The sequence below is a fragment of the Staurois parvus genome, unplaced genomic scaffold (assembly GCF_062004578.1).
Source record: "Staurois parvus isolate SC_StPar_1 unplaced genomic scaffold, SC_StPar_1.0 ptg000106l, whole genome shotgun sequence".
NCBI classification, from domain to species: Eukaryota; Metazoa; Chordata; class Amphibia; order Anura; family Ranidae; genus Staurois; species Staurois parvus.
In genome coordinates, this window is record NW_028317902.1 from 730,375 (window position 1) to 757,193 (window position 26,819).

At 40.8% G+C, this 26,819-nt stretch overlaps 1 protein-coding gene across 8 annotated transcripts in view; it reads right to left on the reverse strand.

Moving 5' to 3' along the window:
• The window catches only part of CACNA1E (calcium voltage-gated channel subunit alpha1 E), a 1,021,369-nt gene that overhangs the window by 52,136 nt on the left and 942,414 nt on the right, over positions 1 to 26,819 (reverse strand). For all 8 annotated transcript variants that reach the window (XM_089671475.1, XM_089671472.1, XM_089671471.1 and 5 more), the window contains 12 exons: positions 25,015 to 25,121; positions 23,480 to 23,576; positions 21,766 to 21,926; positions 19,644 to 19,781; positions 19,350 to 19,551; positions 14,725 to 14,889; positions 11,580 to 11,690; positions 11,361 to 11,444; positions 8,974 to 9,099; positions 6,561 to 6,626; positions 6,048 to 6,139; positions 2,381 to 2,546 (listed from right to left, as the gene is read on the reverse strand). In XM_089671475.1, the coding sequence (XP_089527601.1) occupies positions 2,381 to 2,546; positions 6,048 to 6,139; positions 6,561 to 6,626; positions 8,974 to 9,099; positions 11,361 to 11,444; positions 11,580 to 11,690; positions 14,725 to 14,889; positions 19,350 to 19,551; positions 19,644 to 19,781; positions 21,766 to 21,926; positions 23,480 to 23,576; positions 25,015 to 25,121 (1,515 nt within the window). The remainder of the gene's footprint in view (positions 1 to 2,380; positions 2,547 to 6,047; positions 6,140 to 6,560; positions 6,627 to 8,973; positions 9,100 to 11,360; positions 11,445 to 11,579; positions 11,691 to 14,724; positions 14,890 to 19,349; positions 19,552 to 19,643; positions 19,782 to 21,765; positions 21,927 to 23,479; positions 23,577 to 25,014; positions 25,122 to 26,819) is intronic.

Below are 26,819 nucleotides of genomic sequence, written 5' to 3' on the forward strand. Positions count from 1 at the left end.
TTACAGGCACATGAACTTTAATGGCATCCCAGTCTTAGTCCATAGGGTTCAATATTGAGTTGGCCCACCCTTTGGAGCTATAACAGCTTCAACTCTTCTCGGAAGGCTGTCCACAAGGTTTAGGAGTGTGTCTATGGGAAACTTTGACCATTCTTCCAGAAGCGCATTTGTGAGGTCAGGCACTGATGTCGAACGAGAAGGCTTGGCTCACAGACTCCACTCTAATTCATCCCAAAGGTGTTCTATAGGGTTGAGGTCAGGACTCTGTGCAGGTCAGTCAAGTTCCTCGACCCCAAACTCGCTCATTCAGGTCTTTATGGACCTTGCTTTGTGCACTGGTGCGCAGTCATATTGGAAAAAGAAGGGGCCATCCCCAAACTGTTCCCACAAAGTTGGGAGCATGAAATTGTCCAAAATGTCTTGGTATGTTGATGCCTTAAGAGTTCCCTTCACTGGAACTAAGGGGCCAAGTCCAACCCCTGAAAAACAACCCCACACTATAATCCCCCTTCCACCAAACTTTACACTTGGCACAATGTAGTCAGGCAAGTACCGTTCTCCTGGCAACCACCAAACCCAGAAATGCCCATCAGATTGCCAGACAGAAAAGCATGATTCGTCACTCCAGAGAACACATCTCCACTGCTCTAGAGTACAGTGGCGGTGTGCTGTACACCACTGCATTGTATTGCACTCGGTGATGTAAGGCACGGCTGCAGCTGCTCAGCCTTCCCATTCCATACGCATGGTTGTTGTGCTAATCTGAAGGCCACATGAAATTTGGAGGTCTTTAGCTATTTACTCTGAAGACAGTTGGTGACTTCTGTGCACTGTGCGTTTCAGCATGTGCTGAACCCGCTCTGTCATTTTACATGGCTTACCACTTCGTGGCTGAGTTGCTGTTGTTCCACTTTGTTATAATACCATTAACAGTTGACCAGAATATTTAGTAGCAAGGGAATTTCATGGATGGACTTATTGCACAGGTCACAACCTATCATGGTACCACACGTGAATTCACTGAGCTCCTGAAAGCGACCCATTCTTTCGCAAATGTTTGTAGAAGCAGTCTGCATGCCTAGGTGCTTGATGTTATACATCTTTTTCCATGGAGGTGATAGGAACACCTGCATCCAATGATTTGGAGGGGTGTCCCAATACACTTTGCAATATAGTGTTTATGTACAGTATATGTCCAATTTGACTGCATGTATAGTATTGTTTGTCACGTGCAGTCAGTGAGGCTAATATGATGACCACACCCTACATCCTGGGATTGGACATTTCCTTTCGTGGTGCATATTTCTCCTCATTAAATTATTTTGAACAGAATTTCATGTTTAATATCACTTTAAATAGTTTGTTAGGGCCATGCTGGCCCTAGCATATTATTTCCATTACAGAAAGATGTGTCCACTGGGTGTGCTGTAATGGACTGTAGTAGCTTTAACTACACACAATAAATGGCGCTGTGTTCCAGCAGCAGTATGGGTGAAATCCCATCTACTGCTGGATATAAAAAGAGGCAAGCTTAGTCCTTCTTCACCTCTCTACCTCTGCCAATCAGAGGAAGCCTGCCTGAGGAAGCTGCCACAAAACATGCTACCTACTGTATGCAGCTAATGCCATTACAGTCCATTAAACACACACATTCTGGCCCAGCATAGCTCAAATTAACTATTTAGAGTGAGTTTAAGCATAGAATTCCACTTTAAATTATTTTCTATGGGCTTTGGATGCTGATAGTTTGCTGCCTCCTTTTAGCTTGAGCCTTCTGCAAGACAAAATTGTGTTTTTACTGGTCTGCCCTAATAACAGCTTCCTGTTTATCACCTACCCCATACCAAGTGACTCATTGATTTGTTGTAGACAATTTATTCTCAGTTCTATTAAACCGTTGTTCCTTTGAGTTCTGGCCTAGAGCTCCCACTGAATATCAAAACTGCCAACCAGTGTTAAGGATCAGAAATCAGGAGGGAGATTCAAGGCCAAAAAATCCATGATTTAGTCAATTTGCTTGATGAAAGGGGGCCCCAACAGTGGCCCTTGACATCATCAGGGAGCTGCATGTACTGATGATTCATGTGATGCCATAGAACAATTCCAGATTACTAACATACTGCAAGAGATGGTCAGAAAAAGGCTACAGGTTTGGTTGGAGATGGTTAGAAACTGAGGACATGTTAAATTAGACTGCTAGCAATTACTACAATTACAGCCTCTTTACAAGTCAATGTCCTTGCTTCTGTCTGCTAGGATCCAAGGACCATAAGCACCGAGCTGCTTGTGGCCTTCTGGTTGCAAGCTGAGCACCAACGAGTTTTTCAGTATATAAATGACAAACATTTGATGCAGTCAAAGTATTGAAAGTCAAACTCACCAGAAAGGAACAGAAGAAAATGAAGGAGACAAAATAAACATAAGCTAGGTCAGTTCCACAGCGCTCATTTTCATTATGTCCACCCGGGGCACTAGTGTCCGGTTCACACCCTTTATCTCCCAGACAAGAAAGCATGATCTCCTGCCAAGCCTCCCCAGTGGCACTCCTAGCAACAAAAGACAGAAATTACAATTAGTATATCATACTACAAACTCATGGCATCACGGCAAAACATTCTTTCTACTCTACAGAATTCTCAGTTCCATCTGTGGCACCCACTTCCAACTGCCTGAGACATTATTACAGTTTACTCTTTCAGATCATGAACACTTTCAGCAGTTGGAATTCAGCAGGATTCTTGCTTCTTAAAGCGTAATTGTAGCTGAAATAAAAAAAAGAAAAATCAGCACAAGGGACATAACTGTCAGCAGGATGTGTCCCTTGTGCTGATTCCTCCTCAACTTAACAAAAACTCTATTTTCCAACCTAAATAATTTACCTATAGATATACAGTATGACATTTATTTATTACATTGTTTTAATAAAATTCCAGCTCTGCTTTTTTATTTTAGGTTGCCACACAGCCAAAATGGAAAAATTTGTTTCTATTTTTAAATACATTTTTTTAATATGGTTATGTATCAGATATCATGTTAAACAGTTACATTTGCATGCTGAAGGCTTATTTTGTTAAGGAAGCCTCCAGCCTGCATGTGATCGCTGCATGTCATGTAATAGCTGATGTAGTGTTCAAATTACTGGATTCCACTTTAATGGGTTCCTGATTATCAGTGGGAACCAGAGTTGTCAGTGACAGCCAGATTAGATTTGGCTATTATTGTCCATTATTGGTATATACACAGCACATGTCATTGTGCTGAGAAATGTTGATATACATGTAGCACTATCCTAGTGAGGGTTGCTGCATTGTGGGTACCCCTAAGCTTTGCAAAGCCAGACAACTCCTCTCCCCCTGAAACTTCTCCCAGCTCTACAGCCTGCAGACACTACCAGCCCTCTGGCTGCTCTGAAGATCTCCTGAGACAGTATAAAGGATTGAGCCCAGCGCTGTCCTTTGAAAGCTTGCTTCATATGGCAGTCTTTCCTTAGGGTGTGCTGATGTACTCACTTTGTCCTTTTTGCTCCCACTGCTCCAGGTCTTAATCCCATTCATGCTGCACTGTTAAATGTATCATGCTGAGCCAGCCCAGCTTGGAGGCAGCACCCCCCCCCCTAGGGGACCCCTCCCAGGCACTGACAGTCTTCCCCATATGGGCCAATGCACCATTCTACCAGGGCCTCCAAACCTGGGATTGGCCATACTCCTTTAAAAATACAGATTAGGTCTCCACCGCTTCCTGCTTACCAACTTCTGGAGGGTTCTATGGTCCTCCAGAGTCAGAAGGAGGCGATAGAGCCACAATCTGTTAAGTCATCCAGCCGACCTGCAATAACCTGACCTCAATCACAGACTCACACTGTTATCACGAGTCATACATAATGAATTTACCTAAAATATACTACATTATTCTAGCTGCATACTATAGGGTGCTACATACAGATTACATGCACCAAATTGCTGCAGGGTCGAGTAAACACATCTGTTTATCCTTCCCTCCAATTCCTTGGGATTTCATCTTGATTGACTGTGCAGGTACTAGCCATTGACATTATAAGAAACATTTTGCCTACAGAGCTGCTTACTTTAACTGAAAGCTACCCAGACTGGTTTACCTAAGTATGAGCACCAGCCTAAGTTAATTTTATTTGTGTTCAATTTATTCAGGATTCACCTTATCACGAACGTATGCTTATTCTGCAAAGTTCCTGAAAAAATAAATGTTAGCAAAACACTAGCTAAATCTATCCTGAGTATGACCGACCTAAGTTGTAATGTGCCTATTGCAGCCATTTGTACGCATGTAAAGCTATGTTACATCAAACTTTGAATCTTGGAGACAAAAGAATTATTACTGGGGTGAATTGTTCAAGATGAAATCTCCTACTTAAAGATTTGAGTTTCTGCTTTCTGCAAATCCTTATTTGGTCCCTTAGCAATTAACCTAACATCAAACGGGGGCTCTTACAGCAGAACTCCAGCCATTAATAACAAAATGAAATGAATAAAAAGGGTGGGGGGGGGACTGAACAAAAGAAATCTAATATTTTTCGTTCATCCACACTAACAGGTAATGTATTCTGACAATAGCCCCGCAGCTGTCAGAATACCCAAAGAGATCCTGTATCTTAATGGGTGCAGGCAATGTTCGGCCTACAATTTTTCCACAGGCTTTCTCGACAAAAGTTTATGGAACAATCAAACTTGGTGAAACAGAGGGCCAATACTGAAAATGTGCATGCGTTTTTTTAATCATACACTGTATATTAACTCTTTGTTTTACACACAAACCTTAATACATTATAAAAGGATTCCCATAGTTTGCAGCTCCCTTTGTTTGGTGGTGGTTTTACTAAAACTAGAGAGTTTATGATCATTGAATAAACAATCAGTTTCTCTGAGCACGAGTGAAAGCTAAAATAGCGAAGCGAATGAAAAAGGAACACTAGAGATATTCTTATTTTGTTTTTATTTGCCCTTCCCATTATAAAAATGGCGAAAATGACAAAACCTCTATGCACTCTATTTGACATTTTCGCTGCCAGGTCCGTATGTTGTATGGACCTGACAGTGGGGGGTTTTACGTATAATCCAGTGGCTGCAGCCACCAGGATTGTGTATAAATCTGACAAGCAGACTCCTGCCTATCAGGTGGAAGCAGATGGTCAGGGAGGCTGCACTGCTGTCTGATTGCTTACACACACCTCCAGTAATGGCACCCCCCGCACGCGTGCCCCCGCCATGTATTCCGGGCTCCGCTTGCCCATTTGCGGGCCCAGGGCCAACATGGCGAGTTCTAGTGGGTGGAGGGGAGAGTAGACACTTGTCCACTCTTCTCCCCTTCTTGCTGTGACCCAGAAAGCGATGTGTATGACGTCACTTCTGGGTCACCCTGTCACTTTCCCCAGCTAAAATAGTCAGGGAGAAATGTATTGTGATTCGATCTGCATTGCAATATGTCCAGTGGAGCCCAGAGGACACATGCAGGGTCTTTTAGACCCTGCATGTCTCATTAAAGAGAACCTGTCACTAACAAATATTTCACATGAGGGACTTTGTGTCCCCTATGTGATGAAAAAAATGTTAAGCAAAAAAATAAAGCACATAACACCTCCCCCCCAAAAAAAATTCTGAGGCCCCCCACCTCCACATGTACACACCTACGAATGTAAATGCGCGTGTCAGGGGCATGAAAACGTCAATTGCGATACACGTTGCCAGGCACGCTGGAATGAGAGCAATAATTCTAGCACAATACTTCCTCTGTAACACTAAACTGATGACCTGAAGGGGCCTTTGAAGCTTCGCCTATACAAAATATAGGGTACTGAAGTTTGTTGCACACAAATTTAAGGTTTAGTCAGTGCAACCTCATCTTTTAGACCTTTACAGTTGCAACAAACTGCAACTACCACTATTTTATTCTCTAGGGTTTTTGCTTTTAGAAAATATAGAATGTTTGGGTGTTTTGTGTAATCTTCAGGCTTAAAATGATTTTTAAACGTGTGCAAAAAATAAATGGGATGCAAAAACAGCTCTGGCACCCACCTGAACAGCAGCATGAGGGAACTGAAGAAACTTCTGAAGTTGTTGTGTCTATTAATATGGCTGTCCTCTTCAAGACGAATGTTACCAAACACCTACAAAACAAGATGTAATCACTTTCTGAGTTCTTACTAAAGTAGTACTCTTACTGGGTATCCATGTGCTTACTAAAGATGAAACTCTCACTAAAAGAAAATCTAATACCAGAGATGCCATATTCATAGAACATGTTGTATAGCATTTGATTTCAGAATGAGGCAGTAAGCTAGTTAAGTCAGAAAATGGAAATTCTAAGAAACCGTCTACATAAAGAGTACTGTTGAAATGGTGTTTTATTAGTTTAGAATATTTATTGCTATATTTTCTACCGTAACAATTCCATATAGAACACATAAAGGCTACTGTCATTTACTAGCAAATAGATGTTCTAAGAAATACATTTGACGTGCACTGAGTTCAATCCAGAGTGTATTTTTTCTTTATGACAATACAAATATTGTTAGATGACAGCCTAACCTGCATGCCTATAATGGCATAGATGAAGAATAACATAGCAATCAGGAGGCAGACATAAGGGAGTGCCTGAAAATAAGACAAAAAAAAAAGGTTAAGTGACAAAAACAATGGCAACATCTACTTTCTTACTTGCAATAAAAAAGAAATATGCATATGGATTTGCTGCAACTAGACTCAAAAGTATACTAGAAAGTATATTGCAGAAAATTAAAGTTGTTTGGGTTATACAATCATTTAATCAACACATTGCCTTAAGGGCATAGCATATTTTAAGTGAGCACATATTTCAGTTTTTTATTGCAGTGTATAACGTTATGTGACTTTTTATGTTTTTTTGCAAGCTTGGTCTTTGTATTAAATGTGGTGATTTGTATATTAGCAACTGGGGGAGGGGGGGGGGATTTATTGGCTTGGCGCATTTACAAATCAGTATTTAGGAAGGAGCAGTAAACACAGCCATAGTGCAACACTACAAAGCAAGATGCAAATCCAGCATATGTAGTGAGCAGCTATGCCTGTCCAGGTTTACAGAGAGAATCAATGTCTTTAAAACATTAACATACACAATATTGCTAAAAGTATTGGGACGCCTGGCTTTACATGAATTTTAATGGCATCCCAGTCTTAGTCCATAGGGTTTAATATTGAGTTGGTCCACCCTTTGCAGCTATACCAGCTTCAACTCTTCTGGGAAGGCTGTGCACAAGGTTTAGGGGGGTGTCTATGGGGATGTTTGACCATTCTTCCAGAGGCGCATTTGTGAGATCAGGCACTGATGTCGGACGAGAAGGCCTGGCTCGCGGTCTCCGCTCTAATTCATCCCAAAGGTGTCCTATTGGGTTGAGGTCAGGACTCTGTGCAGGACAGTCAAGTTTCTCCACCCCAAACTCGCTCATCCATGTTTTTATGGACCTTGCTTTGTGCACTAGTGTGAAATCAAGTTGAAACAAGAAGGGGCCATCCCCAAACTCTTCTGACAAAGTTGGGAGCATGACCCTGAAAAACAACCCCACACTATAATCCCCCCTTCCACCAATTGTTACACTTGGCACAGTGCAGACAGGCAAGAACCGTTCTCCTGGCAACCGCCAAACCCAGACACATCCATCGGATTACCAGACAGAGAAGCATGACTCCTCACTCCAGAGAACATGTTTCCACTGATCTAGAGTCCAGTGGCGGCATGCTTTACACCACTGCGTCCGACGCTTTACATTGCACTTGGTGATGTAAGGCTTGGATGCAGCTGCTCGGCCATGGAAATCCATTCAAGGAAGCTCTCTATGCGCTGTTGTTATGCTAATCTGAAGGCCACATGAAGTTTGGACGTCTTCAGCTATTGACTCTGCAGAAAGGTAGCGACTTCCACGCACTGTACGTTACAGCATGTGCTGACCCCGCTCTGTCATTTCACCTGGCCTACCACTTCATGGCTGAGTCGCTGTTCCCAGTTGCTTCCACTTTGTTATAATACCACTAACAGATGACTGTGGAATATTTAGTATAAAGGATATTTAACAGAAGGACTTATTGCGCAGGTGGCAACATATCATGGTACCAATGAGCTCCTGAAAGTGACCCATTCTTTTACAAATGTTTGTAGAAGCAGTGTGCATGCCTAGGTGCTTGATTTTATACACCTGTGGCCATGGAGGTGATTGGAATACCTGAATCCAATGATTTGGAGGGGTGTCTCAATACTTTTGGGTAGATTTATATTACTTTATTTATATTACTTTTTGGCAAGTGTATATTGAGATAGTCTAAATCAAGCTGCTGCATTTTACAACTTTAGCAAAAATCCAAAATAAATTACATAAATGGAAAATACTCCATTAAATGTCACATTCACAACCAATGTTTGGTATGAGAGGTAGTCAATAAGATCGCCTCCAGCATAACATGAAAATAAGGAGACCACCACCAACAAGAGCACATTACTACACCTCTAAACAACCAATCAACATAAGCAACTTCAAATAAAAAAGGTGATATCAGACCTTGTATGTGCTTTGTCTTTTATTTTAGCCTACTAACTTTCCTAAGCTTAGTTTATTGGCCGCAGACTTTTTTTTGAAAGCGTAACTGAAGTCTCACCTCTTTTTTTAAAGCTATAAAGTTATGTACCCCTCCATGTCATTGTTAGGGAATGCCCAAAACTGCTTCCAGCTCTCACTTCTAGGACAGAAGATAGTATACCGGCCACAACCTTCATAACAAGTGTTCACACACAAAATTGTAGTTAGAGTTAGGAGTACACTAAGTCATACTCTGGTGCCTATTGGACTACACAGTCATATTTAAACACAACAAGCCACTGCTGTAGTGGGGAAGTGGAGGAAACGGTTTGTGCAATATCAAAGTGCATTTATTTCTGTGACTTCTACTAAGCTTTAAAAAATAGACACATTACCTTAAAGGACTGGACAAAAGTCCATAGTAAAATGCGGATTGTGTATCCCTGCCGAAGAAGTTTAATGAGTCGGGCAGCCCGAAACAATTTCAAGAAGCTCATGTTGAAGCTACTTGTGTTCACCAGCTAGATGGGTCAGATAAAAGACACAGCAGTTAGTTCAAAGATCAGTAGTGCATTCTGTGACTGAATATTTTTTTCTGAAGCAAATGATGTAGCATTTATCCAAGTACCAGTTTTCAGCAAGCAAGTATATTCCACATACAACAAACAACTTACACAAAGGTAACCACCTCTTTAAAGCAGGTACTACTGTGTGGGTAAAGGGTGGCAGGATCTTTTTTTGAATGTTAAAACAAGCAAAATAAAAATAATCCATTCAGGTTGCTGAATTAATCTTGGATACTTATGTTCCATTCAAATTAGATTTAATGTTACCATATTCTTAACTCTGGTACTAGTGTGTGTATAAACATGTGTTGAAATGATAAGCAGTGTTTCAGCTCTGAAATACTGCTACAGGGAGACAGATGTGCGCAAAATCACGTATATATACGTGATTTTGCATTTCCAGGTAGGGGACGCACGGCCTTCAATGGCCGCGGCTATCAATCACTGTGTTGATTACTCACTGGCACCCGGTGATTGCCGAAGATCTCTGCCGGGGAGGGGGGGAAACTGTTAGTAAACAGCACAGCCATGCAAAGCAGTGTGCTTACAGTGAAGTACAAACATAGTTAAAAACAACACACAGCACACAGTTAACCCTTTGATCTTCTCAGATGTTAACCCCTTCATGACCAGTGCCATTAGTACAGTGTCAGTGCTTTTTATTAGCACTGATCACTGTATTGGTGTCACTGGGGATGTCAGTGACACCAAGTCAGTTCCTCCCAGTGTCAGAATGCCCGCTGCAGTCCCGCTATAAGTCGCTGATTGCCGCCATTACTAGTGAAAAAAAAAAGAAGCCCAGTATATATACCGCCATTGGTAAACGCTATAAAGTTCACGTAAACCAATTAATTCACATGAATTTGTATTTTTTTTAACAAAGACGTAGCAGAATACATTTTGGCCTAAATCTATGAGGAAATTAGATTTTCTACATTCGTTACTGGACATGTTTAATAGCAAAAAGTAATAAATAGTTTTTTGCTCAAAATTGTTGTACTTTTTTTTATAGCGCAAAAAATAAAAAACACACAGGCAATCGAATACCACCAAAAGAAAGCTCTATTCGTGGGGAAAAAAGGACAATAATTTAATTTGGGTGCAGCGTTGCATGACCACGCAATTGTCAGTTAAAGTAACGCAGTGCCGTAACGCAAAATATGGCCTGGCCAGGAAGGGGATACATCCTCTGGAGGGCAAGTTGTTAAAAACTTGTAACAATATCATTTGCACTGTCTCTGAGACAAATGGGATTCTACCCCATATATTTAATGTAATTAATTTTCTAGCCCCAAATACTGTGCAGCAGTAGGCCATATTTGGCCAGTTCCTAAAATACTGGCCAAAATTCATTCATTATATGGCTAGATTGAGACAGTTACAAAAAATCCCTCTGGATACCTGAAGACAAAGGTTGTTCATCTCACTTCTTGTGCATGTGCACAGTCTTCGGTCAGGAAAACTTATGTATAAAGAAAACACAACACAACCCATCCAAACCCAATCCATCCAAACTATGGATCACCTGTTAAGCACCGTTGTGTCATGTAAAAGCATTGATGCTGGTGATCAGTAGTGCTGTAAACACTACCAGTCTTGACTTGTCAGCTCTCTTCTGAGCATCATTGCTCCCAGGCAGCAGGATGCATCATTTGATCTGAACTGCTTGAATTAGAGAACTGAATCATGAAATTAAATATGCTCTATTGCAGAACTAAAATGACCTGTAGCAATGGGCCTGCATGGTACTGAAGCACTGTACTAATGAACCATGATGTGGTGGACAGCAGGCACTGCGTATTATCTAATAAACTCCGGGGTCACAGTTAGTAGTGTTATTTGTCAAGCATGGCAAAAGTTCACCTACAGAAATGATCAATTGTGTATCATGGGCATATAGATGGTGTTTGAAGCTGAAGCTGCTAATTAACTTTCCCAATTGTGCACTGTATATGGAAAATAGGCAGAAACCAGTACAGATCCCAGTGGTAGTCCAGCTCTTAGAGTTAGAGTAGAAAAGACCCATAACTATGGGAGGAAAAGTAACAAGTACAACGTAATAACATGTTGAAAAGAAGGGAGGGAAATAAGATGTGCCCAGAACTGTACAAAACCACTCTGCAACTAACCCCTTGCTTCTGATAATGCATTTCACGGTTGAGCTATTGTAGTTAAAGTATTGGAACTAAGACAAAAAGCAATCGGCAACATCTCACCTTACTGTCTGTAAGTATAATCTCTGTGATGCTACCAATTACTGTAATAAAGTCAAAAATGTTCCAGGTATCCCTGAAATAGTTCTAGAAGAAAAACAGGACACGTTAAAACACGCTGATCAATACAAAGAAAATGAGTCTTAAGTCCATACAACAACCTCATTAGCACATCTAAAGAAACACAATTTAGGAGACATTAGTGAAGTATCGGTTACATACCAAGAATCCAAATGCAATGATCTTGAGGATACACTCCAGGGAGAATAACATGGTGAAGGCGATGTTCAAATATTTTAAAGCAAGTTCATAAGTATATGGTGCTTGATAGTACTAAGAAGGATGGAAATAGCATTCTGAAGTTAAAGGGTTTATTAACATTTACATATCTCTACTGTTGTGCTACAACGGTATGTTTGGATATGTGAACGACCAAAACGTCTAAGCAATGGCTGGCAATTATTTTTTTTATAATTGTAGCCTGAAACATATGATCATGAAGTTACTGCTCTAAAAATGGGATCAAAACCTAAGGCTTAAAGTAGATGTAAGCATAATTGAATGACATTTAGTTTGCTAAAACATTATATAACAAACATTTGTTTTCCCCTTTATTCATCACTTGTATCTCAGTGTTGCGGATCTCCTGCAGCTCTTTGCGGGAACTTCCTGCCTACATGCAATTCAGTGATGGCTGCCTGGCATTTCTCAGAAGGACTTTCATGGATGGACTATCAGGTATTTCAATGACGTTTAAAACTATTGAAAATTTCAGATGGTATTAGCATGTTAAATCTTATATGAGGATTTTTATACGATGGTTTTACATATACTTTAAACAGCTTCCAGTTTTTTTTCTTTTTCACTGCAATACATGGAATGGGTTATTTAAAGACAGTCCGTAGCACAGATTATGTAGCAATCTCAAAAATTAGTCTTTAATTATAATATTTTAGGTTTACTAATAAAAGATTTAAATTTGCCCCATTGTTTAACTTTACTTATTATTGTGAAGTCTGACTCGAATCTTCAGCTTGAATGAAAGGATACCTGAAGTCTGATAGTCTAAAAGTTCATAAGGCAGCCATTGCCAGACCTTACTTCTGGATCACCAAATGGCAGACTGCAGTCTGCACCCAGACTGAGTGACAATCGTATCCGATCCATGCAGCCACATCACTTATCAGGTTGGGTTTTTCCCAGGTCTCTCCTCAGCCCTCCCCGCTGCTACTGTCGCTGTCATCCTCACAGCTGATCAGAAAGCAGGAGGTGCGGCAGGAATGGACAGAGGGTGGGAACTGCTCCACTTTTAAAATTAACTGCAGGGTAGTCCTAGCAATCATTCTCCTACTTGTTAACATGAAAAATTGGTTCCTGTCTTTGTAGGGTAGGACTGTGAAGGGGGTTTGTGTTGGGGGGGGGGGGGTGTTGATATAAAAGGGCATTGATATGAAGGGAGGGCTGTGATGTGAAAAGGTGACTATGATGTAAAGAGGGGGGACTCCAATGTAAGAAGCATGAACCGAGTTATGAAAAAACTGTGATGTAGAGGGGCTGTGATATGAAAGGGTATTGAGGACTTTGATGTAAAGGGAGATTGTGATGTGAAGGAGTGGAGGACCGTGATGTGAAGAATATCTGTGATGTAACGGACGGGCTTTGATGTGAAGGTGCACTGAAGACACTGCTATAAAGGGGGGGCCTCAATGTAAAGGGGGGCTGTGATAGGAAGAGGGTGGTTATGTAAAGGAAAGGGGGAATGTCTTGTAAAGGGGGCTGAGGACACTGCTGTAAAAAGGTGGAGTGCGGGTGGCTAAGGACATGGATGTAAAGGGAAGTCTATGATGTAAAGATGGGGGGAAATGATGTAAAGGGTATATATAAAGGGAGATTGTGATGCAAAAGTGAAGAAGACTGTGTGTCAAAGCCAAGATCTGAACCTGGGACCTCTGCTGTGTCTGGCAGTAATTCTTCTTGCTGAGCCATCTGAGATGTTGGACAGCTCCCTTCTGATCCATTAGATCCATCATGCCTCTGCCTTTGGGAGTCATGCTTGTAACTGTCAATCTTGCAATGCCTCATGGGACTTGAAGTTTGGCAACAGTTGGAGGGCCACCAATTTGACACCTGTGCATTAGACAATTTTGCTTTGTACCTTATTTTTTGTGAACCTTGAACTCTTTGCTCCTCTAGTGAACTTCCTGACTTAAGCCATGTTTCTGCACTTTCTGTTTGCATATTATTGTGCTCTCGTCAGCCAATATCTCGCTCTTGTCACTCCAGCTGACGTTTGTATCTTCACTACTATTCGTTACTGATCTTTGGCTTGTTTAATGACTACGCTTCTGCTTGATCCCTACCTCCTATATCTGCTACTGCTCACCTCCTGGTGAGGAAATCCTGAGGCCCGACATCTGGTACAAACATGCAGAAATACCCATCTCCATCATGAGGGGCTCTGGTGAATACCGGTTAGTAGACCCTGCACCTCGGATGAGCCAGCATCATCTGCCAGAGTGACCTCTTTACTGCTATAGCTACGGATTCCAAGCCTGACTTCAGACTGTGACACTGTGATATGAAGTAGTCTGTGATGTAACATAAGGGCTGTGATGTAAAGGGGACTGCAATGTAAAGGGGGCTGTGATATTAAGAGGACTGTGATGTAAAGGAAAGTGGGAATGTGTTGTGAATGGCGGGCTGAGGACACTGCTGTAAAAAGGCGAGAGGGGGTGACATAAAAGAATAAAGGGAAGATTAAGGACACTGATATAAAGGGGAGAATATGATGTTATGGTGGGGGCCTGTGATGTGAAAGATCTATGTAAGTCATAGAACAAATATGAAATTTTGATCTCTGCTGAAAGAAAATGTTCTTGTCTGGTCCTCTGTGAATTTTAATTCAATATCCCACTCTACATTCTATTACCTTCTGTTTGAATCAATTAAAGAATAACTTTACCCCAATTTTGAAATACCTATGGGTGCAGCATTGCGATTTCCAGTGACAATGGTTACCATAAATGTATCTTGACAACATAAACTAGGGAAATAAATATAAAGCCAATAAATAACATATAATTGTTTTTTGGGTTAGTAGTTTATGATTTCTATATTTTGTGCCAAATTAGTAATTTTGAGAATGGTTGTATAATATTCTTATTAAAGTTGGAACACAAGTATAAGAAGACAGCATTTCTTTTTTGCTGCTTTGGCTCAATTGACTAAACCCTCAAAGGCATCAATTAATTCTAAAAATAATATCAAAAAGCCACTTCTGAAGAAAATGCATCATTATGAGTCCTGCATTAAAATAAATAATAATATAAATAAAATGTTAAACAGTAGGAGTATGCTTTGTTCCTACCTTCATCATTAGCACCACGGTATTCAAAGCAATCATAGCCATGATGGTGTATTCAAACGATGGTGAAACCACAAAGTGCCAGACACGGTACTGGAAGGTATGGCGATTCTGGGGCATGTAACGAGTGAGTGGCTTGGCACTAATAGCAAAGTCTATGCAGGCTCTCTACGAAAGACAGAAGCACATTTCTCAATGCATAGAATATTACTTTTTTTTGACATTGCGAAACAGACAATAGGATACAGACTTTCACCCCTCAAACACTGGAACTTTTAAATACATTTAATATTATACATGCTTTATTTGAAATGGATTATTGCACATTACTCTTGTTTGTGTTAACAGTTGTTTATGTCATTGGTTGAAAGATTGCCTGGCAGATAAACTGGGCTTGTTTCCATACATCTTTCACATGCTGCTAAACATTAAGAGTGGAAATCATAGGTACACATGGAAATCTGAAGAAAGAGGGAAAGAAGTAGTGGAATATAGTAAAGCCCAATCACTCTGCAACACTGTAAAGCAGAAAGCAAAACCTACATTTATACGAGCAAGTATGACATACTGTATATATGGTAGATCAACAAATTATACATTGAAACCATATTTCTAAAGCATGAAGGTAGCACTCTAGCTAAAATCAGTTTTTATATTGTAGAGTGCAGAGGGGCTTGAACTTATGTCAGGTTGGCATTGCTAACTGATTCACTTCCATTTACTTGATATGAAAGTAGTCATTGTGTAGGTAGGGAGGGTACATTTTCCCATAAGGGGCACAGACGGTAATGAACATGTATTTAAAATGTAGCTGATCCTATCACCGTGTGTATCTAAAAATCATAAAAATACTTTAAAATTAAAACCAGGACAAATTGGGCTTTCATTGGTGGTAAATAGTAATGGATATCTCCTGATTTCATTTTTATTAACAAAGGAAAACTAGTCCAAAATAGTAAAAAAAAAAATCATTTTTAATTGAATTTAATAATTTAATTCAGCTGTATATTTCTTGCTACTACCATAACCTGCCACCAAAGAAAAAAACAAAATAATTTTTCTCACTTCTGACGATTGCAGCAATACCATATGTGTATGTTAATTGTTGTTTGTACCCGTAGTACGGCCCAGACACATCAGTCGCATTTTTTTTTTTATCCTGCCACTAACTGACACTGATACTAATTTAAAAATTTTAAAAAATCCTGACCCCCCCCCCCCCCAAAATGCTGACCCTGAATTTGACCTTTGACCCTGGCAGTGATCTAGATCAAACCTTGATCCAGGTTTAAAAAAAAAAAAATTATATTTATTTTTACACACACACTCTCCTCCATTCAGAGAGAACACAGGGGCCTGCTTCACAGTGACTGACCACTGTGATAGCCAATCAGAGGCTATCACAACAATCAGGTGACCCAGACCCGGTCTCTGAGCTGGACAAACACAGGTATGCAGATTAGCAGTCCCATGGAAAAAAGCTGCATATTTGCGAACGGTCGATGTGAAGAGGTTACGTTTTGATCATGTGTGTAGATCCATTGTCTTTTCACTGGCTTTAACATATCGATGTAACGTAATGTACTTTGTTCTGCAAATTGCATGGCAGTGTTGTAAAGCAGACCACAGATGAGTCAAAAACCGTACAAAAATTCTTGGTCGTTCGTTTTTTGCATCATTAGTGTGCCAGCTTTGACACGTGATTTTTGTGTCACAATCGAAAGTGCTTGATCCAACATGTTGGATTTTGTTTAGAAAAACGCAACAAATGATGGCACAAGCGTATGCTCCATTTTCGTTTTTCGATCAACAGAATGTTTGGTTTCCAACTCGTCTATGGCCTGCCTTAGATGGACATGAAGATTTAAATGGGTATTAAGTAAAAGACAAACAAATTAAAACCCAACTACAGCTAACAAAGGTTAAACTGGTACAGTTTTTTTTTCTTCTTTTGGAAAAATGGTGTAAATTCTTGGCAGTTACATAGTTTGACCCAGCCCTTTTCCTGCCAGTTTTCTTGGATGGCTTGGCCTGTGTGGAAGTGGATAAATGACAGATCCACTGGCAAGATAATCAGGTAGGAAAACCAGACAGACTCAGTAAAAGAACTGCCCATTTAATGCTTTTAAAAGATTGCATTAAATATGTAATTTTGTACTACTTTTAAAAATATTTATAGTAGTATGATACAAGTTTCAAAGTCAAGATACATGAAGCCAGGGGTGGACTGACCATTCGGGCATTCCCCGAGGGCCCGGAGTCAGTAGGAGGCCCGGTGAGAGGATCACTGGACACAATTCACTAAGCGGCATCTTACCACATCCGATTATGTGGTAGGATACCGTATAGCATTTAAAAAAAAAAAGCTTGAATCCACCAAAAAACTCTACTACAATACTGCATGAGTTATATTATCAAGTCATGTGGCCTTTTAGTAGTGAAAACTATGCGTTAATGTTTAAGCTGTCACCGGGGTTACCCACTGACAGCTGAATGTAAAAGATAGAACTGCCGGAAATTTAAAAAATAATAAAAAAAACGGTGTGGGGTCCCCCCTCCATCCATACCAAGCCCTTCGGGTCTGGTATGGATTTTGAGGGGGACCTCCACACCAACAATTATAAAAATATGGCATGGGGTTCCATCCAAGCATGCAGTTCAGCAGGTCAGGAAAGGGGGGGGGGGGCAAGTGCCCAGATCCCGCCCCCCCATGTGAATGAATATTGAGTACACGGTACCGCTACCCATTCACAAAAAAAAAGTGTAGTGTGAAAAAAGACAGGAGACAGTCTCTGACAAGTCCTTTATTAATAGAAGAAAAATAAAAGAATGTCCTCCGAAGTAGATCCAACGTCAACCCGAAAAAAGAAAAAGGAAAAAAGAAGGCTCCGTTTCCAATGCTGGCTCCTGCCCACCTGACTGCTCCGCTGGCTTGACAGTTGTTACATATGTAAGGGGTGGGGCCACCCAGTGACATCACGTGTGTGTGTCCCCGCCTCCTTGTGACATGATTGACCCAGTATGCCCCGGTTGATGACGCCACAAGGGGCGGGGTCACACATGTGATGTCCCTGGTGGCCCCACCCTTTATATATTTGAGAACAGTCAAGCCAGCGAAACAATCAGACGGCTGGGAGCCAGCATCGGGAGCAGAGCCTTTTTTTCTTTTTTCGGGTAGCTTCGGCGGAGGGCATCATGATTGACGTTGGATCTACTTCGGGGGACATTCTTTTATTTTTCTTCTTTTAATAAAGGACTTGTCAAAGACTGTCTCCTGTCTTTTTTCACACTACACTTTTTTTTGTGAATGGGTAGCGGTACCATGCAGCCCATACTCATTCACATGGGGGGGTGGGATCTGGGGGCCCCCTTGGTAAAGGGGGCTTCAAGATTCCGATAAGCCCCCTGCCCCAGACACCCACGACCACAGGCCAGAGTTGTGGGGAAGAGGCCCTTGTCCCCATCTACATGCGGACACATCAACATGGGGACAAGGTTTTTTTTTTGGGGGGGGGGGGATAAGGGACTGGTAAGGATCTTGGGGGGATTCCGCACCATTTTTTTTAAATTTTGATGTGGGGGCCTCCCTCAAAACCCATACCAGACTCAAAGGGCTTGGTATGAATAGAGGGGGGACCCCACAAAGTTGGCATAAGGGTAAAGCGAGCGCTCATAGTTCAGCTGCTGGAACACTCTAAGGAATCACTGGACCTTTAAGCAAGAATAATAATATATAGTGCAGCGCTGGTGTATTAATTAAAAAAAGAACATGCTAAAATGAATACAAATAAAATAGTTCATAAAGTCCTTCCACAATTAAGTGACCATAGGTGTATGAAGGTCTTCCTCCTTATAAAGGTGACTGGTATCGGATAGAAAAAATGCGCACTCACCGACCGCACATTTTAAATGCGCCTTTGTGCACTCTTATGCAGATGACCAGCCAGACATGCAGATCCTAAGGACACATGGACCATCCCTCTCAAATACTGACATCGGCCTTGGGTGCAGTACCTCCAGGTATATAGAGCCCTTTCGTTCCAAACGACGATCTGCATCTACCATTTCTGGGGTACCTGGAACCAGGAGGGGGACCCCTGCCTGCCTATCTTTTGGAACGAAAGGGCTCTATATACCTGGAGGTACTGCACCCAAGGCCGATGTCAGTATTTGAGAGGGATGGTCCATGTGTCCTTAGGATCTGCATGTCTGGCTGGTCATCTGCATAAGAGTGCACAAAGGCGCATTTAAAATGTGCGGTCGGTGAGTGCGCATTTTTTCTATCCGATACCAGTCACCTTTATAAGGAGGAAGACCTTCATACACATATGGTCACTTAATTGTGGAAGGACTTTATGAACTATTTTATTTGTATTCATTTTAGCATGTTCTTTTTTTAATTAATACACCAGCGCTGCACTATATATTATTATGACCCCACAAAGTTGTTTTATTATTTAAAAAATTATTTTTAATGCCCTTTCTATGCAGCTGAGCTGCAATATGTAAGTGGTTTGTTGTGTGGGTGTGGATTGAGTGTAGGTGGAGACACAGGGGGCCCCATTATCTCTTGTTGCATGGGGGCCCCATGAGTTGTCAGTCTGCCCCTGCATGAAGCTATCGATCACCTCATTCTTTTCCAGCCGGCACTCTTCCATCATCTTGTCCCCTTGTTCTTGGAAAGTGATGATAATCAGAGCCACAAAGATATTGACAAAGAAGAAGGGAAAGACTACAAAGTAGACAACATAGAAGATTGACATCTCCATGCGATTGCCACGACTAGGACCTCGGTCCTCCTCAGTCACATCCACAGAATGTTGCAAAACCCTAATCACAAAAAGATAACACAGGTCCCATGGGAAATATTCAGTCTTACTGTATTACTTTAAACATGGATATGCTCTATGAATGGTACTTACTGAGGCCAACCTTCCCCCGTGGACACAGTGAAGAGAGTAAGAAGAGCCCAAATGATGTTGTCGTAATGGAACTCGTACCTTTTCCACTCTCTACGTTTGACCTCCATTTTGTTTTTCTCATGATCTATGAAACTTCCTCTAAACAGATGAAGCACACAGTCAGTCCATATATTGTCAATGTAAGACACTAACATTTTTATCAGGCCCTACAAATCCTTTCTCCAGAAAATGGCTTAAACAGATCAGTTAATGAACTTTGTTTAAGAACAACTGGTTTAGGTTTTCCACCCTATTTAGCTTTATATTCTAATCTAAAATTTTTTCCCTGCAGGAGCAAATTGGATCATGCTTTGCTGGGGTTTTTTTGCCTTCCTCTGGATCAACTATGTGTATAGGATTATACCTTTTTTTTTAACAGTTGAACTGGATGGACTATGTAACTATAGATCTAACAACTCAATGAGTACTGTAGGCACAATTGAGTTGATTTACTAACATCTGGTGCAGTTCTGCATAGAAACCAGTTCGTTTCCAGATTTTTTTGTCAAGGCTTATTTGGACAAGCTGAAGTTAGAAGCTGATTGGGATTGGTTTCAATGCACAGCTGCATAAGATTTAGCATTTTCCAGTTTTAGTAAATCAACCATAGTAGTACAATGTGTTAAAACTAGACAAAAGCATTTCAGAACAAAAGTGGAGTTGATGCTCATAGCAACCAATCAAGTTTCAACTTAATGTATGGGAACAGTAAATAGGAATCCTGAAGGAAAATAACTCCACTTGTGTTCCCTGTTCCTTTTCTACATTTAAAAACAAATAAGCCTCAAAGTACTCACAAGTACATATGTTAGAAGTTGCTCACAGAATGCACAGATTGCGCTTTACTTTATTAAAAATAATATTGATATAAAGAAAATCATCGTTCTCCCACTAAGAACATTACTGCTATTAAATTGCCCAATGGCTTGCTAAATGACTGGGGAACTCTGTTGGTAATATCTCAGCGCAACAATTCAGTGTCCTTCATTCTGTTACACATTTCCTTTATTTTACATTATGGTGAATGTGGCAGGAGAAGTGAGCCCTGATGCTGCAAGTTAAAAGTACACAGCAAAGGACAATGGCAGCCATTCCAGAAATCTGTGGGGGGCTTACCAAACACAAGAAATAAAAGGCACAATGAATTGTAACTAAAATAAAATCTTAGTTTGGAGCATACTTAAGATGCTTCCTTCTCCATACATACCAATAGACATTTAAAGGCAGCTTGTAGTAGGCTGATGAAGCCTAAAAGAAGGTCAGTTTCACTTCATTAGTAATAATGAGCTGCTGGCAGTAGATTTTCTGCCCTGCGGTTATCATACACAAAAGGAGAGGGGGAGATGCTCATGACATTATTCACCTAAAATGACCTCATCGCACATTGACCCTATATGGCCTGGTGTCCATATTAGATCAATGATATCAAGAGCATTCCCATCCCTTTGTAAATGTGCACCTGCATTTCATTGGCTCAGCAGTGACAGCTACTGTAACTTCTTGGTGTAGACAGAACCATGATCAAATGTTCCTTTCAAACTCCTATTTTAAAAGTATCTCAGACTGATTTAAATGCAAGTGGAATGCACTTGAAAACAAAATGCATTTGCCCAAACAACACAAGCCTTTAAAATGAGGTTGAATATCGCAATATCCAAGTATAGAACTAGTCAACCTTTTTGACTATGCCGCTTTAAATACTATCTCATTTTCTGTAATGGTATGTTAATTTTACATACATATGTGTGAGTGTAATTATTACTCGCCTTTTCTGGTATAACATTACAGGCCCTTTAAAAATCCTATGACTCAGTGCAGCTAAAAGCACACAGAATAATAATATCAAGCAGGAGTCCACTGGTGTGAACTGTCATAAACCATAATACTTTGCTCGGATCCTTTGTTTGTTATATGGATATCATCAGTGCTCTGTCCTTGCCATAGCAAGATCGTGGCAGCAGACAGACAGTAATACAATGATCCACTGATGAAAGAATTATGTATATGAACTTCCTTGTACATTTCTGATTGCATTGTAGAGGAGGACGAGATCCCCAGAGACACATTAATTCTCCAGACGTACATGCATTCCTTCTCTGTATCCTTTGAGCTGTCTGTGCAGTAAAAGAACTTGCCCTTGAAGAGCTGAACAGCGATGACGGCAAATATAAACATGAAGAGTTTGTACACGATGAGGATATTAAAGACATTCTTCAAAGAGTTAACCACACAATCAAACACTGCCTGGGGAGAAAATCACATATTCAGTTTTCACAAGAAAAAGGAACATTGTATTTAGCATTATGAAAGAACAAGTATTTCTTAGATATGTTGATTGGGCACTTATATGGTCAGTTGTACTAGGAATTAAAATGACCCTGCCACTAGCTAGAAGCCATTAGGCAAAAAAAAAACCCCATAGAACCCCATAAAAAAAGAAGAGGAATACTCACCTTTCTGGCAGAAGGCAAGGGAAACCTTTTTCTCTTGAGCGAGAAATGCAATTATGCTTAACCTGTCAAGCTAAAAAAGCTGCGGGTTTAATACGCAGGGCTGCTGTTAGAAACCGAAACATCATACAGCCAACCTGACAGGGATCCTCCCCCCAAAAAAACACAGTTTACTTTGCTTCAGTTATGAATGAAAACAATGAGTGATCGGTACCAGACCCTTCCCTCACTCTCCATCTTGAAGGATCCTATTGTGTGCATGCAGCAGATGGTGGGACAGAGGAGGGAAGCTGGCAGCACTGTTGGAGTGGGGGTATACAGGGGTATACAGCTTAACCTGTCAAGCTAAAAAAGCTGAGGGTTTAATACGCAGGGCTGCTGTTAGAAACCGAAGCATCATACAGCCAACCTGACAGGGATCCTCCCCCCCAAAAAAACACAGTTTACTTTGCTTCAGTTATGAATGAAAACAGTGAGTGATCAGTACCAGACCCTTCCCTCACTCTCCGTCTTGAAGGATCCTATTGTGTGCATGCAGCAGATGGTGGGAAAGAGGAGGGAAGCTGGCAGCACTGTTGGAATGGGGGCATACAGGGGAAAAGTTTGGTCCACAGGGAGGGGCAATAACTGGAACTGATCCCCTGTATGTTTCTCTCTGCAGCAGCTGAAAGCCAGCAGGAGGAAGAGGAGAAGAAAAGAGCTTTCAGCTGCTGCAGAGAGAGCCATACAGGGGATCGGTTCCAGTTCCTCCTCCCTCAGCCATGCCAATCACCCTCCCTGCCCACATCTGATTCACCCAGCTGCCTGTACCCTCTGCTGTCCTGGGCCCCGTACAGGAGGACTGGTGGTGCCCCCTTATATACGGACCTGTTATTACTACTTTAACAATATTACAATGGAGTGATGCCTACCATGACTCCAACCATAGTGTATATAAAATCATTTAACTGAAATCTGTGCTTTTTACATACAGGGCAAAGCAACAGGTTTGATTTAAAGCAGACCTTTACAGATTGGTATGTGAACAGGCAAAGCCTTGGTTTGCTTCAGGACATCCTACAAGTTGTGTTTACATCCTACTTCAGTATAAAGTTTATTTTCACTATTTAGAGATCAAGAGAACGAAAAACATAAGATTTAAGCTCTGTTTATAAATGTGCCAATGCTGTGACTAGAGAATTTGGGCAAGTAGATCAAGAACAGTCACTATGTCAGATATATCCCTATAAAGCATTTCTATTTAAAGTAATTTATCCAAGTGCACCAACACGGCCTTGGTTTTAAACCTGCAAGACTTTGATAAGTAATGCCTCAAATCCCTTTCTGACGCTCTGTTTTGCTTATTACCTTCAGCTTGGGGAGACGCTTGATGGTTTTCAATGGACGAAGCACCCGCAGAACACGTAACGACTTAATGGTTTTGATGTCTCGTCCTTTGTTAGTCCTAAGAGATGCACCACAAGTAAATTACAAATAACACAGATGAGGGAATATGAGGGAATGGATTGACTTGCCTGTTCACATAATATATCCAAACAAGATGACTGCCAGAAACATCTATATCAGACACAGAGCAAGGACATAGTCTGAGCATCCCCAGTGCAATAGAGAGCACAGAAAGCATGGAGACGACTATTGCAATGAAATAGAATAGGCTTTGTTCTGTTTTACTTCCATGGCTTCAAATATTCAAGCACACTAGATGACCCGTGTTCATTCTTGCCAAAATCATCAGGAACAGGCAATGACTGTGGTGCCAGGGGAGGCAAAGGGAACATTTATAGAAAGTATTTTCTGGTTAAAACTATTGCAGGGCTGTTTAATTTTAGGGCTTTTGGGGCATACTAAGGCCAACATTTTGTGAAAGGCATAGTCAGATTATGTAGTACATAATGCTTTTTCATAGATTTATCATCAAACACAAAAGTAGAGGAGGTTATTGTTCTTCACCTTCCAGAGTAACATACCACCAAATCCAATGCAACATTTTAATACAGCAATGATGATAACTGAACTCCAACAAATACACATGGGGTTTAATTATTTCTCAACTGACAAATTTTGTAAGTAATAATAAGCAATTCTGACCCATTCATGTGTTAGTCTCCATATTAACAGATTATCAAAATAAATGACCAGATTATTGATATTACTCATAAATATCCATCCATACCTAAAGCTGGGGTCTAAGTAGATAAAACATTTATGAATGAAGTTTTGTGTTTATCAAAAAAATAGTACAAGCTCTCTGGAAGGTAGAAAGCTCTCAAACTGTATATATATTCCATCTATGCGGTTAGATGTTTGCCTGGAGTTCAGTTTTATTCCATATTGTTATGTTAATAAGTGAAATTCTGGTATGGTATGCCATGATTCATTAAAGGTAAATTAGTTAGGTAATTAATTGCCTTTTTTGTATGGTTCATTTATGTTATGATGGCCCTTGAAAACTGAGTGGTCTTTTGTTTCCTTGAGATAAGCGTGGCACTGTAGGATAAACATTGTGTTTCTCTGGGGAAGGATCATTAGTCAGTTTAATGGTTTCCAAACATTCTACTGCCACCTAACATCCATAGGTAGCTTAATCAAGGTGGGTGTGTGTTTTCAAGGATTACAGTCAGATAACAGTGACACAAAAACAATATAATGTCTGTGGTATGTTGACAATACAAAAGCTCACAATGGCTTCTTCACAAGACAAGTTCATATTTACCCCAAAACATTCCTGTGTTTATCCATGAAATAAGAAGGATGGATGGGAATAGAAAGCAAGAGAAGGCAGCATATAAGAATAGTTTTGGTAAAAAGTGGGAAAATACCAGGATGGCAAAAATTTTAAGAATAAAAAACATACAGGAAAAGAAACATTTCTTAATACTTACGCCAAAGCAAAAGCTATTAATGCACCCACGACAACTACAAAATCTAAGATATTCCAGAGGTCACGGAAGTATGAACCTTCATGTAGGATCAAACCCTGGTCAATCATCTGTGAAGAAGAAGATTATTGTAAACATACATGATAAAGACAAAAAAATCAGCACACATGCCACATGCTCATTTTAACAGCTGTGAAAGACATAAATATATTTTTTTACTCTTTACCATTCAAGTATTAGGTACACACCTACAGTCTTACCTGCTGATACTTGCATCTGCTCTGCAGGAACACTAAGGTGGTATTTGTATGCACCATTCTACAGGATGGCAGGGTGATTACAGAAAGCTCTCCTAATTTGGTACTAGCTAATATAGTAGGAACCTCCATTAATACACACTAGGGGTAAGTCAGTACGGATAACATATGTGGCAGTGTTGTCTTATTAAGCTGGAATACAAATTTAAATGTCTGAAAAACAAAAAGAATCCAAAGACAATGTATAGTATAGTATATATATATATATATATATATATATATATATATATAGTATATATACACTATATTGCCAAAAGTATTGGGATGCCTGCCTTTACACGCACATGAACTTTAATGGCATCCCAGTCTTAGTTTGTAGGGTTCAATATTGAGCTGGCCTGCCCTTTGCAGCTATAACAGCTTCAACTCTTCTGTGAAGGCTGTCCACAAGGTTTAGGAATGTGTCTATGGTAATGGTTGACCATTCTTCCAGAAGCGCATTTGTGAGGTCAGGCACTGATGTCGGACAAGAAGGCCTAGCTCGCATCCAACCAAAGGTGTCCTATTGGGTTGAGGTCAGGACTCTGTGCAAGTCAGTCAAGTTCCTCCACCCCAAACTCACTCATTCATGTCTTTATGGACCTTGCTTTTGTGCACTGGTGTGCAGTCATGTTGGAACAGGAAGGGGCCATCCCCAAAGTGTTCCCACAAAGTTGGAGCATGAAATTGTCTAAAATGTCTTGGTATGCTGACGCCTTAAGAGTTTCCATAACTGGAATTAAGGGGCCAAGCCCAACCCCTGAAAAACAACCCCACACTATAATCCCCCCTCCACCAAACTTTACACTTGGCACAATGCAGTCAGGCAAGTACTGTTGTCCTGGCAACCGCCAAACCCATACATGTCCATTGGATTGCCAGACAGAGAAGCGTGATTTGTCACTCCAGAGAACACGTCTCCACTGCTCTAGAGTCCAGTGGTGGTGGCTTGCATTACACCACTGCATCCGATGCTTTGTATTGCACTTGGTGCTGTAAGGCTTGGATGCAGCTGCTTTGCCATAGAAACCCATTCCATGAAGCTCTCTGCACACTGTTGTTGTGCTAATCTGAAGGTTACACAAAGTTTGGAGGTCTTTAGCTATTGACTCTGCAGACAGTTGGCGACTTCTGCACACTGCGTTTCAGCATGCGCTGACCCCGCTCTGTCATTTTACTTGACCTACCACTTCGTGGCTGAGTTGCTGTTGTTCCCAGTTGCTTCCATTTTGTTAAAATACCACCAACAGTTGACCATGGAATATTTAGTAGCAAGGAAATTTCACGGATTGGACTTGCTGCACAGGTGGCAACATATTACGGTACCAGGCTTGAATACACTCAGCTCCTGAGAGCGACCCATTCTTTCACAAATGTTTGTAGAAGCGGTCTGCATGCCTAGGTTCTTGATTTTATACACCTGTGGCCATGGAGGTGATTGGAACACTTGAATCCAATGACTTGGAGGGGTGTCCCAATACTTTTGGCAATATAGAATATATATATATATAT